This window comes from Malaclemys terrapin, chromosome 7 (genome assembly GCF_027887155.1).
Source record: "Malaclemys terrapin pileata isolate rMalTer1 chromosome 7, rMalTer1.hap1, whole genome shotgun sequence".
Lineage (NCBI taxonomy): Eukaryota > Metazoa > Chordata > Testudines > Emydidae > Malaclemys > Malaclemys terrapin.
Genome location: NC_071511.1, coordinates 14306579 through 14318974, shown reverse-complemented (window position 1 = coordinate 14318974; position 12396 = coordinate 14306579). Strand labels below are relative to the sequence as shown.

At 44.1% G+C, this 12396-nt stretch overlaps 1 protein-coding gene across 3 annotated transcripts in view; it reads left to right on the top strand.

Annotated features, from left to right (window-relative positions):
* IL5RA (interleukin 5 receptor subunit alpha) overlaps positions 1-6314 on the top strand; it is a 31162-nt gene extending 24848 nt beyond the window's left edge. For all 3 annotated transcript variants that reach the window (XM_054033303.1, XM_054033301.1, XM_054033304.1), the window contains 2 exons: positions 713-797; positions 5302-6314. In XM_054033303.1, coding sequence (XP_053889278.1) covers positions 713-797; positions 5302-5418 — 202 coding nt within the window. In that variant the 3' untranslated portion in view covers positions 5419-6314. The remainder of the gene's footprint in view (positions 1-712; positions 798-5301) is intronic.
* The last annotated feature ends 6082 nt before the right edge of the window (positions 6315-12396 follow it).

Here is a 12396-nt window from a genome sequence, read left to right as displayed (position 1 = left end):
GAATTCTGGGTCTCCATGTGCTTTCCTAGGGGAGATGGGTTTTTGAAAGCACTGGAGAAGGGAAGTGAAGTAAACTCTAGCCCACCCACCCATACAGGCCACATGGGCTTTTACAAAGCAGAAGCCCTGTCTGCTGACCCTCAATGGAGTCCAGCTACAAGGAACCTATTGCGCATGTCCCAAACTACACCCAATTTCAGGAACTTCTGGGTGTGGCGTGCTAATTTTGCATTTGCCAAGCACCAATGACCCAGTCATTCCTAAACCCCCACCTCTTCCCCATAGATCTCTTAAAGATATCTTTCTCTGTTAGGTACATGGGTTACAGCTGCATTATCCCAGGACCACCTTAGAGAACAGATTATGACACAGAGTCACATTCCCTCCCCCTTTCCCTGGGAAAAGAATAAGTTATTGCATTCTTTTTCACTGAGCAGCACTTCACTACTCGCTGTGTGCTTGGTCAGCTGTTCTGGCCAGTCATTAGGGTGAGTGGCGTCTCCTCCCTCATTGCTCTGGCCTCAGGCATTTACTAGAAGGTGAGTAGCCCCCCAGCTCGCCTCCCTGTGCAGGAGTCAATCTGAGCAGGAGTTTGGGCAGGCGAGTTGAGTGTATGTGACAATAGAGCCCATGGGAATCAAATCATTGTTAATCATGGTAGAGTGAAGAAAACAACTGATTTTTTCATAAACCTGCTTTACTGTTTCCACAGATATCACTTATGGAGCAGACTATTTCCACCAATTCCAACACCCCAAAACAGTATAAAAAATCTGTTTTTAAATAAGAGCTATCAGGTAAAAGAAATGTGTTCCATTATTTGCACAGAAGAGACAATTAACAGTCTTTGGCTGCTGCCTCTTCCTAGACATCTGCTAAGCCTGTATTTCTTTTGTATTGTCCTCCTGGAGAGCAACTAACATGGCTCTGATTAAGAACTCCCTTCCTGCTGTTTATAACTTCCCATGTATATAGTACTTGTGAGCCACATTTTCAGACTAGTGCATGCAGAAATGCGTGCACGTAATTTGTGTGTGCAATGAACGCAATAACTCAGACAATCCTAACGGCAAGTGCAAAAGACGAGCTAGAAACCGAATTAGCCATTTGCACCTGCAGTTAGTGAATTATGCAATTATGGCAACTGTGTGCAATTATGGCAACTGTGGCCAGACTCTCAAACTGGTTTAAATGAGCAAAGATCTGTTGACTTTAGTGAAGACTTTAGATCTAGCCCTGTTTGTGCATTGTATATTTTTGTGAAATCTATATTACATAGCTCTACTAAAAATAAGCCACAAAGCCACAAAGTTCAAGGTTTAAGGCCAAATCCTGGTAAAAGGACCAAACTTGGGTAGGAGACTTTGCTTGAAGAAATATCTGTAGCTAGACTAGGGCTGGCTACAGTTGTGTATTTGTGTGTGTGTGTGTGTAGGAGCAGTGGATGTGGCCTGCTACTACCTTCTAATGTGAGGCATGATACGTCCTGCCATGCCTGCAGCTTGCCCACTGGGGAGCCCAGGGGAAGCCATATACATTCCTTCAGGGTTTGAGAGAAATAGCCAGATTTTCAAGGGTGACCACATAAATGTGCACCCAAATCATACATTTGCTCAGGCAAACTGGCATGTAGGTGCATAGCGAGCTACCCATTGGAAGGCCAGAGTGCCAGCTTGCCTAGTCAGCTATAGGATTTGCACTGATGATTTAGAATTCACGTTTGGAAGCTGTGCCCACAAAGTGTTCCAAAGTGAGCCCAGATTGCTACAGATGCTGCCATAGCTCCGATGGGGAAAGAAGCTGTCTCCTAAACCGTGAAGTGGAGTTCGAGTCCAGAGGTATTTAATGGCAGATTTGTATAGGATAGTACAAGTGGTGTAACTAGGACTAATCTGATGAAATGAAGAAAGGGAAAACCAAGGCAGATTTATCTGGAAACATTTGCTGACAGCAAAATGTATGTGGTGGAGGAATGGTGGGAAGTGCTGGAAAAGTCCGTCACAGAGGAAACTTGAAACCTGAATGGACAAAGCACTAAAGAATATATTCTAGGAAACATTCTAGGGCAGAAGGATGATCCAGTGGTTATAGTACTAGCTGGGAACTCTAGGTTCAATTGCCTGCTCTGCCACTGACTTCTTGGGCAATTCAAATGGAGCACTGCAATCGGAGGTGTGAGTGTAGTATGTTACATGGCTGAGTAGCTTTAATCTAGCCAGCTTGGGTACGAATGGCAGTGAACCCATGGCAGCACGGACTGCAGCATGAGCTGTTGGTACCCAAGCTAGCTAGAGTAAAGCTAGTTCAGGTATGTCTACTCCAGCTGCAACCACACCCCCGATTGCAATGTACGTACCCTTAGTCTCTCTGTTTCAGTTCCCCATCTGTAAAATAGGGATAATGGCCTCTCAAGGATGCTGTGAGAATAAGTACATTAAAGATTGTGAGCACTCAGATATTACAGTAATGGGGGATATGGAAGTACCATAGATAGATAGACATGTGTTGGCACGGACACAAACACCATCTAAGTTCTGTCTTCTGACCTGATTTACTTTGTGAAAACTGATGAGAAATCCTTTGGACTTAATATTAAGCAGTTTTTATGCTTTCTTATGTTTGCTATTCCTGAAACAATATAATTGCCTTACAGATAAGATGTAACTTCTCCTTGGCTTTTCATGGAGAATTCTGTAGAGTAACTTGCTTCTAATTTCCCCCCGCCCTCTGAAAAGTTTTCCTTTGTTATTCCACAGTCTGATCAAGGAAACAGGTTTAAGAGATTATTGTATAAGCTTTCAGTTTGTTTTTAATTAAAGTAAAGTCAACTGTGGAAAATAATGTGATTGGGTATGACAAACTGATTTTAGAGTAAGAGAAATAGCAAATATTAACATAGCAGCTAAGCAATCTTTAGAAAAAGTGAACTGAGACAAAGAGCATTTTACATTACTGAGAGCAGCATTGGGGTTTACTTAGCAATCTTTTTATTTAAAGTAAATTTAATGCAGGTGAACGAAACCAGATTGATAGCCCTAGAGGCAGAAGGCCTGTGTTTAGCAATAGAATCAGGGCCGGCTCTAGGATTTTGCCGCCCAAAGCAAAAACAATTTTGGCCGCCCCCCCTTCTTTAATTACCCCACCCCCGGCCCCGCCTCAACTCTGCCCCTTCCCCAAATCCCCAGCCCTGCCTCCTCCCCCCAGACTCTCAAGCCTAGGAGGGAGGGAGCGAGGGAGGGGGAGACGCGGCGCCCGCGCCGCGGCCACTCAGAGTCTCCCTGGGAGGGAGGGGGAGATCCCGAGCGGCCGTTTCACGCGCCGCTGCTCCCCCTCCGTCCCAGGCTTGAAAGCCTGGGAGGGAGGGGGAGAAGCGGCGCCCGCGCCGCGCGAAACAGCTGCTCGGGATCTCCCCCTCCCTCCCAGACTTGAGAGCCCTTTTGAGGTTTGAAATCCTGGGAGGGAGGGGGAGACTCCGAGTGGCCGCGGCGCGGGCGCCGCATCTCCCCCTCCCTCCCAGGCTCTCAAACCTCAAAAGGGCTCTCAAGTCTGGGAGGGAGGGGGAGCAGCGGCACGCGAAACAGCCGTTTCGCGCACCGCGGCCGCTCGGGATCTCCCACTCCCTCCCAGGCTCTCAAACCTGGGAGGGAGGGGGAGATCCCGAGCGGCCGTTTCGTGTGCCGCCGCGGCGCGGGCGCCGCTTCTCCCCCTCCCTCCCAGGCTCCCAAGCCTGGGAGGGAGGGGACGCAGCGGCGCGTGAAACGGCCGCTCGGGATCTCCCCCTCCCTCCCAGGTTTGAGAGCTTGGGAGGGAGGGGGAGACCCCGAGCTGCCGCGGTGCGCGAAACAGCTGATTCGCGCAACGCTGCTCCCCCTCCCTCCCAGGCTTGAGAGCCTGGGAGGGAGGGCAAGTAGCGGCGCGCGAATCAGCTGTTTCGCGCCCCGTGGCAGCAGCAGCGGAGGTAAGCTAGGGCGGCCGGGGCACATTTTTAGGGGCGGCATTCTGGCGCCGGCCATGCCGCCTCTAAAAATGTGCCGCCCCAAGCACCAGCTTGTTTTGCTGGTGCCTAGAGCCGGCCCTGAATAGAATACAATACAACATGAGCAGCCAGCAGTGCAAATTTCCCCCCACCACACGGACATGCCTTAATTTGTTCTGATGGGACCACTTCTGTGCCAGATCAATTTTGGTGTCTCCGCTGAGATTGCCAGCATCATGGTGTTGCCCGTCAGTTCTTAAATATTTAATGTTAACTCCGAAAAGGGCCTGTGTAAAAATGGCAATTCACAATTTCCATATTTATTAGGTTTCAGTGACTCCAAGGCAACTTTGTTCAACTTACAAGTAAACAGATATTGTATCTCTCTGCCAGCCCTACAAACTTAGCTTCGGATCATGAAAGTCCAACTGTGTTCTTTCTGGTTCATGTATCAAGGTTTTGCAAGCCACATTCTACCCATAATTACACCTGTGAAAGCCCATTTGGGGTTCAGAGGTCAAAATTTGGCACCACCATTCTTATTTAAGAATTTTCTATATGATGGATAGCCCTCTCAGTCTCTCCTAATACTATTCATAGTGCTTTTCCTCCATAGATCTCAATGCATTTTACTAAGGAGGGAAAATATCATTGTCACTTTACAAAAGGGTGAACATCTGGTCCCACTGAAGTTATGGCAAAATCCTCACTGAAGTCAGTGAGACCAGGATTTTACAGGACTTGTCCAAGGTTATGGCAGGCCAGTGGCCAAGCCAGGAATAGAACCCCAAGTCTCTTGCATGCTGGTAGGGTGCACCACACTGCTCCTCTCGGAGCTAACAGGCCAGAGTAAAAAAAGAAGTCAAGCATTGATTTTGCAATGAAAATAATTAGATATAATAAGACACCAAATACACCTGGGGCAGATCTGTGGAGTAAGATAGTGCCACTTTTGCCACAGTCAGTGCTTTAGTATTTTTCTTCTGCCAGTTAAGGCAATATTATACAAAGCTGGATTTGTGACCTTTGTCAGTAGATCTCACACTGCCATGACAAAAGTGACAAGCAACTGGGTTAATTGTAATATAAACTTTTATACAATTTATCCCCTGCTGAGACATACTTCGCACCCTGCAAAATTTCATACTGCTTGGATAAGTTAATGGATGTGTCACTTCTGGAATACACCAGTTTCAGAGGTTAAATCTCAAGCAAAAATATATATTTTTCAATTGTGTGTTTTTAATCATTGTGAACTTTGAACTGTAGCTCAAACACATTTTTCACCTACCGTTTGATAGCTAAAAGCAGTGTTTATGTTTCAGAGAGCACGTACCTTTACCAGTGAAACGGAAACAGAAATTGGAAGTTGCTTTGAAGATCTTGGAAGTTATGTTGAAGACCTTTCTTCGGATGTCCTTGAAGATTCTTGTAATCTGTAATCCATTCATGAACTTGAAATTAACGGGAGTGTTACTGCAAGTGACAACATCTTAGATTGGATGAACCTTCAGATCATACCATCATTAGTGCTTCAAAGACAGAAAAATGTGTTGCTTCCAAGAGGTGAAGTTGCTTAATTCCAAGCTAACACATACAAATGTCACTTTTTAAGAAAAAAGTGAGTACATTCTATGACACTCTGTACCTCAGGGGGGACACACTACACCCCCATGTTCATCTTTATAATATGATTGTGTGGTATCCAACGCAAAGTTTGTCATGTTGGGTGTCTTCGGAAGGCTCATGATGCACTGAGCATGGTTGTTATAGTGATGTTACAGTAAGGTTATAGGTTATAATTTCATGTATATAGTGACGAGGCTGAAAATGTATCTTCATGGCTTAAAGCAAGCCCTGGCAAAAACTCTCCAAGAACAGAGAGGCAGTTCACACCTCATCAGGGCATGGATGGGACAAACCCAGCCCAGCCTCACAGGAACAATGGACATTGGCTTAGGCAGCAACAAAAGAATCTGTTAGACCCTTGAGGGAGTCACCCCTTCCTTTGGGCAGTTTGGGACTGCAATGTGGTAATGCTCACCTGACTCTGAAGGGGGGGCAAAGCCAAGAGGAAAGAAAAGGGAGAGACATTTTGCCATGCTCTCTCTCTCTCTTCCACCTACACTTACAGACACCACCACCACCAAGCGACTGAAGCGCTGATCACGGGGAGAGCCTGACTGAAAAGCCAGCCTGTGGTGAGAAGCATCTAAGTTTTTAAGGACATTGAAAGTGTTAAGATCAGCTTAGAATGTGTTTTGCTTTTATTTCATTTGACCAAATCTGACTTGTTTTGCTTTGACTTATAATCACTTAAATCTACCTTTATAGTTAATATATCTGTTTGTTTGTTCTACCTGAAGCAGTGTGTTTGGTTTGAAGCGTGTCAGAGACTCCCCTTGGGATAACAAGCCTGGTACATATCAATGTCTTTGTTAAATTGACAAACTTATATAAGCTTGCAGTATCCAGTGGACATAACTGGACACTGCAAGATGGAGGTTCCAAGGGTTGTTTCTGGGACCGGAGTTATTGGCTAGTGTCATTCGCTTGCAAGTAGCTGGGAGCAGCTTACATGCCAGAGGCTGTGCGTGAACAGCCCAGTGGTGGGGGTTCTCACAGCAGAGCAGGATAAGGCTGGCTCCCAGAGTTAAGGATTGGAGTGACCTAGCAGATCACTGGTCCAGACAACACCAGAAGGCAACGTCACACATTCTGTAAGCATCTCTTATCAAAGCATGACAGCCAAAGACCTCTTCTGCTTGGCAGCTAAGAGATAGAACCCCAATAACCTCAGTGAAGCTACCTCTACTTACATCGGAGCTGAATTTGGCCAAGTGGAACCACCCCTATAAGAGTCGGCTGAAGAACTGGTGTCCTATTGCTTGTTTTGTTCTCCAACAAGTGGAATATTTTTGTTCCTAGAACCGTATGTTCTGAGGAAGTGGTTAGGGGACTATCACACTTATATAAATCACATTTGAGTCTTTGCTCTTTGTGAGCGCAGGAGGGACACAGCCAGAAAGACTCAAAAATCAAAACACAGTGAAAGAACTTTTTCAAGAGATGGTGGCTCTGTGTTTTGTTACGCAAGTCCCTTGCCCTCCACTCCCTTTTTAAACTCACCTTTTCCCATACAAACAACCCCCCATGATATAAAATGGAACTTAATTATGATACATCCTTTGTTGTCTTAGCTGCTCTAATAGCTGGAACTATGAACTACATCCTCCCTCCATCCTTCCCTTTTTTAATATTAATTCCCTCAGCATCCTATGTTTGTTGAACTCATCTTAGGTTGTAAGCTTTTTAGTTTGCAAGACCTGTGTCTTAATATCTGTAAAGTGTAATTTATATCAATGGAAGTATAAGCAAATACTAACAACTTACCTAATTAGGCAAACTGTACTCAATTTAATTTAAAATGTGGATTTTCTTCCCCTTTTTTTTTTTTTGGTAATTAGAACTGCTTTAATGGTGTGTGAAATTTGATGTGCAGAACTCTGTTTCATAGTATTTAACCAGAGGTCAAACATCAGGGTCTGATTCTCCATTACCTTGTGCAGTTAGTTACCATAGTGCAAAACGGGTGTAAAACTTTGTATTTGCATTCTTTTTGCACTGCTGTAATTGACTAAACAGGTGCAAGATAATGGCAGCTCAGGCTCATCTGGTCTTCTTAAATGACAAAAGTTTGTAAACTGTGAGGTCACGAGAGCCTGATTTTTAAGAGGTTAGTTACCTTCTGCAGCATTCAAAATAGGCTGCTTAATTTGCACATGCAATTGATAACTGCACACGCAAATGAGCTTTTTGCATGCACAACTAGTCACACTTATAAGTGATTGTGTGCATTCAGATAATTCTTTGCTTGTGCAATCAATGCAACCTTGGATTTTATGCATCAGGATAATAGCTTTGTGCTCTGCAATGGTATCACTGTGCCAAATTCAAACACGGATGAATTCATACTGAAAAGCATTCAGGGCAACATCTATAAAGTTCAACAGAAAACCAGGAATAGTCACACATTCACATGTAAAGAGGAAGCCAACAGATTCTTGGTAGCTGCCCTTTCAAACATTGTGAAATGGTTAGCCTATCAGCGTAAAGCCCATCTGTACTACGTGCCGTCTACAGACAGGGCTGAGCACATTATCAGCACTTAACTCATAAATCGTCATCATTACTTTGAAAATGCTGCTTGTGCAGATGAAACAAATTCTTGGCCTACGTGCCGAAGTCAGTGGGAGTGGCAGGCACCCAGCACCTCTCTGGAGCACGTCCTGTGCCCTCTCATGGCTTCTTCTCGAGCATTTTCTTCACAACATCTGTGCTTGAGTGCCCGATATCTTCAGCAATGTACTGTTGTGCTAGGAATGCCTCTAACCTGAGGACTCGCCATTTGCCCAAATCAAAAACTGAGTGGGAGAGCATATTCACCAGGGGAGCCCTGCTTGCCCCACCAGCCTTCTCACTGTTCTCCTGGGTCCAGCTCTGCAGAGTGGAGACATCAGTGGGTGAGCACCACTGCTGTTCCCCTGCTTTCATCCCTCAGCTTTGGCTCTCCTGCTTACAACCAGCCAGCACCTTCCTCCGATGCCCCTCCTGCCTTCAGCGTAGGGTGACCAGACATCCCAATAAAATTGGGACTGTCCCGATTTTGAGGAGTTTGTCCCACGTCCCAACCAAAGTACGGTTGGGACGCCATTTGTCCCGATATTTTGTTTCGGGCATTTTTTTTCTTTTTTCTTTTACACTCACCTGTCCGGGTCTTCGGCAGCAATTTGGCAGCGGGTCCTTCAGTCGCTGGCGGTTTTCGGCGGCGGGTGCTTCTGTCTTTGGCGGTAAGGTTTATTACCCGCTGCCGAAATGCCGGACGGGTGAGTGTAACCATTAAAAAGGCACCCCTCCTGTGGTGGTCCCGATATTTTCCACTTAGCATCTGGTCACCCTACTTCAGCCCCCTTCAGCTATGGCTCTCTGGGTTGGGGAGGTCAGCTGGCAAACCCAACCTGTGACTCTCCTCGCCTTCAACCTTGCCTCAGGAAACACTTGGCAGCTCTCACCTGCCCTTCCTGACTAACTCTGGCAACCTCGACTCACCATCTTTCTTCCTCTTAGATTCTCCCTGATCCTTTATAGCCCCAGGTGTTGCACTGCCCTCTTAACTAGCCAGCCTGGGACACCTTGTCTGGCACAGGGAAGCTGGACCTATTTCACTTACGGCGGCCAGCCACCCTGTGACAAGGTGAAAGAAAACCCTCAGAGAAATATTATTGCTCTTGTCTGGGATTTCTGAATGAGCCAAAGGGAGTTAGGCTCCCAACTCCCCATTAATTTCAGCTCCCTTAGGATCCTTGAGAATTCCAGCCTTAATCAATACAGTTTTCTGGTATTGCCTACATTGTACGCTACACATTTCAGCTCTCAGTTGCACCAGTCCAACCCCAATGAAGCAGAGTTTAAGCCAGTGTTTGTTCTTTTAGTTTAATCTTGCTGCCTCGCTTGCAATCTGTATGCTTGCCTTGTGTAATCCACAGAGCACACTGTAAAATAAACCTGCAACTTTGTCTTGAAAGGGAACTTGTTGTGCTGATGCTCATGAGGTGTGGCAACTTGTGCAGAGTTTCTTCTAAAACTATCAGGAAGTTAGTACCACCACTGTCCGGTGCTGTTGTTAAATAGGTGTCTGGTAAGGCAACTCCCATCTTTTCATATGCTGTGTATTTAGACCTCTCTACTGTATTTTCCACTCCATGCATCTGATGAAATGGGTTTTAGCCCACGAAAGCTTACGTCCAAATAAATTTGTTAGTTTCTAAGGTGCCACAAGGACGCCTGGGTTTTTTTTCTTTAATTAGCCAGTTCCCAAACTGGTGTAAATTGGTATGACTCCTTTGAATTTTTGTGCCTAAAAATCTCCCTTCAGGTGATTTTAATGGATCGGAGGAGCCAACATATAACAGCCTAAAAACAGTGTGTTAGATCAACAGAATCTTAAAATGAGAACACAGGAGAATACATTTGCTATTGATGTATTTTATTTGTTTTATGCCATCAAATATCCTAATATATAAGAATGCTAAATCTAGTTCTCTCATTTATTAAGCCCTTTTTAACAGAAGGCTACCACAGGAATTATGCAGTATATTTAAATAATTTTTGTGTTGTATTACCATAGGTTCAGTGATTAGAAACTGCCTGGAATGCTCAGAATTTACCAGCCAAGCTAGTGATGTGATCAAACATAAAAGACTGGTATATTAGGCTGGTGTACTTGGACAAATATTTGTGTTTCTGATTAATGTCTCAAATAAAAATGAAAGACAATCTTTCAAGTTTTAGTGTTATTGACAAGAGCCAGATGGATGGTGCATGAGGAAATTACACAAACATTTGCAAAGATTTGATGAAAACATGCAAGAATGTGTACAGATTGTCATCAAGCCAGAAACAATGCTCCAGATTCTTAGTACTTCTAGAAATGTTTCACTTGCTCAAGAAGGGCCAGATTGCAAAAACCTTACTCACAACACTAGTTGTGGTGTAAGGTATTATACAGTGTGAGTAAGGGTAGCATAATCGATCCCACAGAATATAAATGCTGTGTGGGGACCACAGCCATTGCCTTGCTCTTGGAAAAATGCATTTAAATAAAATATAACATGAAAGATATATATCCAGCAACAAACTGTTAGGATCTGGCACCTAGATTTGTTCATTCTGCCCATAGGTGAGCAATACTGCATCTCCATGTATCTATGCTGGTACGTGCTCTTCTGAAATCCAGGTACCCCATCTCCAGAGAGGAGATGTCTTGTCTAAATCACAAAATTTCCAATAAGATTCTAGAAATAAAGTCTAATCAGGCAAGTTTGTAAATATAATTGAAAGAGACAGTGTGGTCAGTGAATAAGGCACTGGACTGAGAATCAAGATGCCTAGGTTTTATTCCTAGCTGTGTGACTGTGGGCATGTTACTTTGCCGCTCTGTGCCTCAGTTTCCCCCTCTGTAAAAAGGGCATCATGACCTCACATCCCTTTGTAAAATGCTTTGAGAATTGCAGATGAACAGCAGTAGGGAAGAGCTAAATATTATTACATCGTTAAAGATATTCAAGATGTAAATTTCCCTTTGAAGACAAAATGTTTGTGTGTATCAGATAATAGGAAATAAGTATTTTTCAAGGCAATCACTATTTTCCCCTCCTTACAGCACCTCTTACTGCCAACAGTACAGATTTATACTGGGTTTATTCTTTTAATGGGATGAGATCCTAACCTGATATAAATCAACATAGAATCATTAACTTTACCAGCTGAAGATCTAGCCCATTGTATTTGCTGTTGTTGACATCACAGTACTGCCTATCTTATGCAGATGTATATAGGGAAGCTTTGCTTGTGGCTTAAAGGGACTAGCCATTTATTTAAAAAGAACAAAAAAACAACTCTCTAGTAACTCATTCCTTCCTGCCATTTAGCAATTTAAGCCACAGGACAGTAATTTGAGTCACTGAAAAATTTCTAATACACTCATAACATTCATGGTTAATTGCACTATTATCATTTAGTGATTACTGCCTCTTTACCGTGTAATATGGCAGAGATGATGGGCCAAATTTACCACTGGCGTGGTGGCTGCAACTGTGCTGAAGCAAATATTGAGCCTGTTTATACCAGTGTTTTTAGCTCTGAATTACAAATAGGTTCAGTACATTTCTGCTAGACACCCAAGTGAATACTTCACACAAATTTTGTCTTCGATTCGGATACACAAACCCAATACATTCATCATATACATCAACACAAAAATATCTGAGATAACATCAGCTGGAGAGTCAGCATGGGGAATGCCTACCACTAAATTCTGAACTTGACTGAGTATTGCAAATTTAGAATTGAGTTATATACTACTAGGCCGTTTGATTTTTAAGCTCTCTTGATCATAAAGTGGAGCCTGGCTCCTTTGAAAAGGTACAGCGTCATTGGAGTGCTATAATCATATCGTCTTCACACATTGGTGTGCCTGAAATTCAATGTTAGAAATGTAATACTGCGGGATATTCAGACCCCACACCATTCTGCTGGAAATATGTGATGGGGGGGAAGCTTGTGCAGATCAATTTCTCCTTGCTTGCTTGTTCACTGAGCACTGGAAAGTTGGAGTCTGTAAGAAGAGCTATGTTGGACTGAGTGGTAAGCTAGCTAGTATCAGACTGGGAAGATCTTCCTGGAAATCTTGCACCTTTGCTTGCATAGCCTGTTGCTCTGCCTTCATCTCTTGCTTGGTCCGTTCAATAGAGACTCCTCTTTAAATCCACATAAGGGCTGCAATTAACTCCCCTCCACACCCTTTTGAGGAGTGTCTGTTTACTGTTAAATTTAACACACAGCATCCAGTGAGAACACAT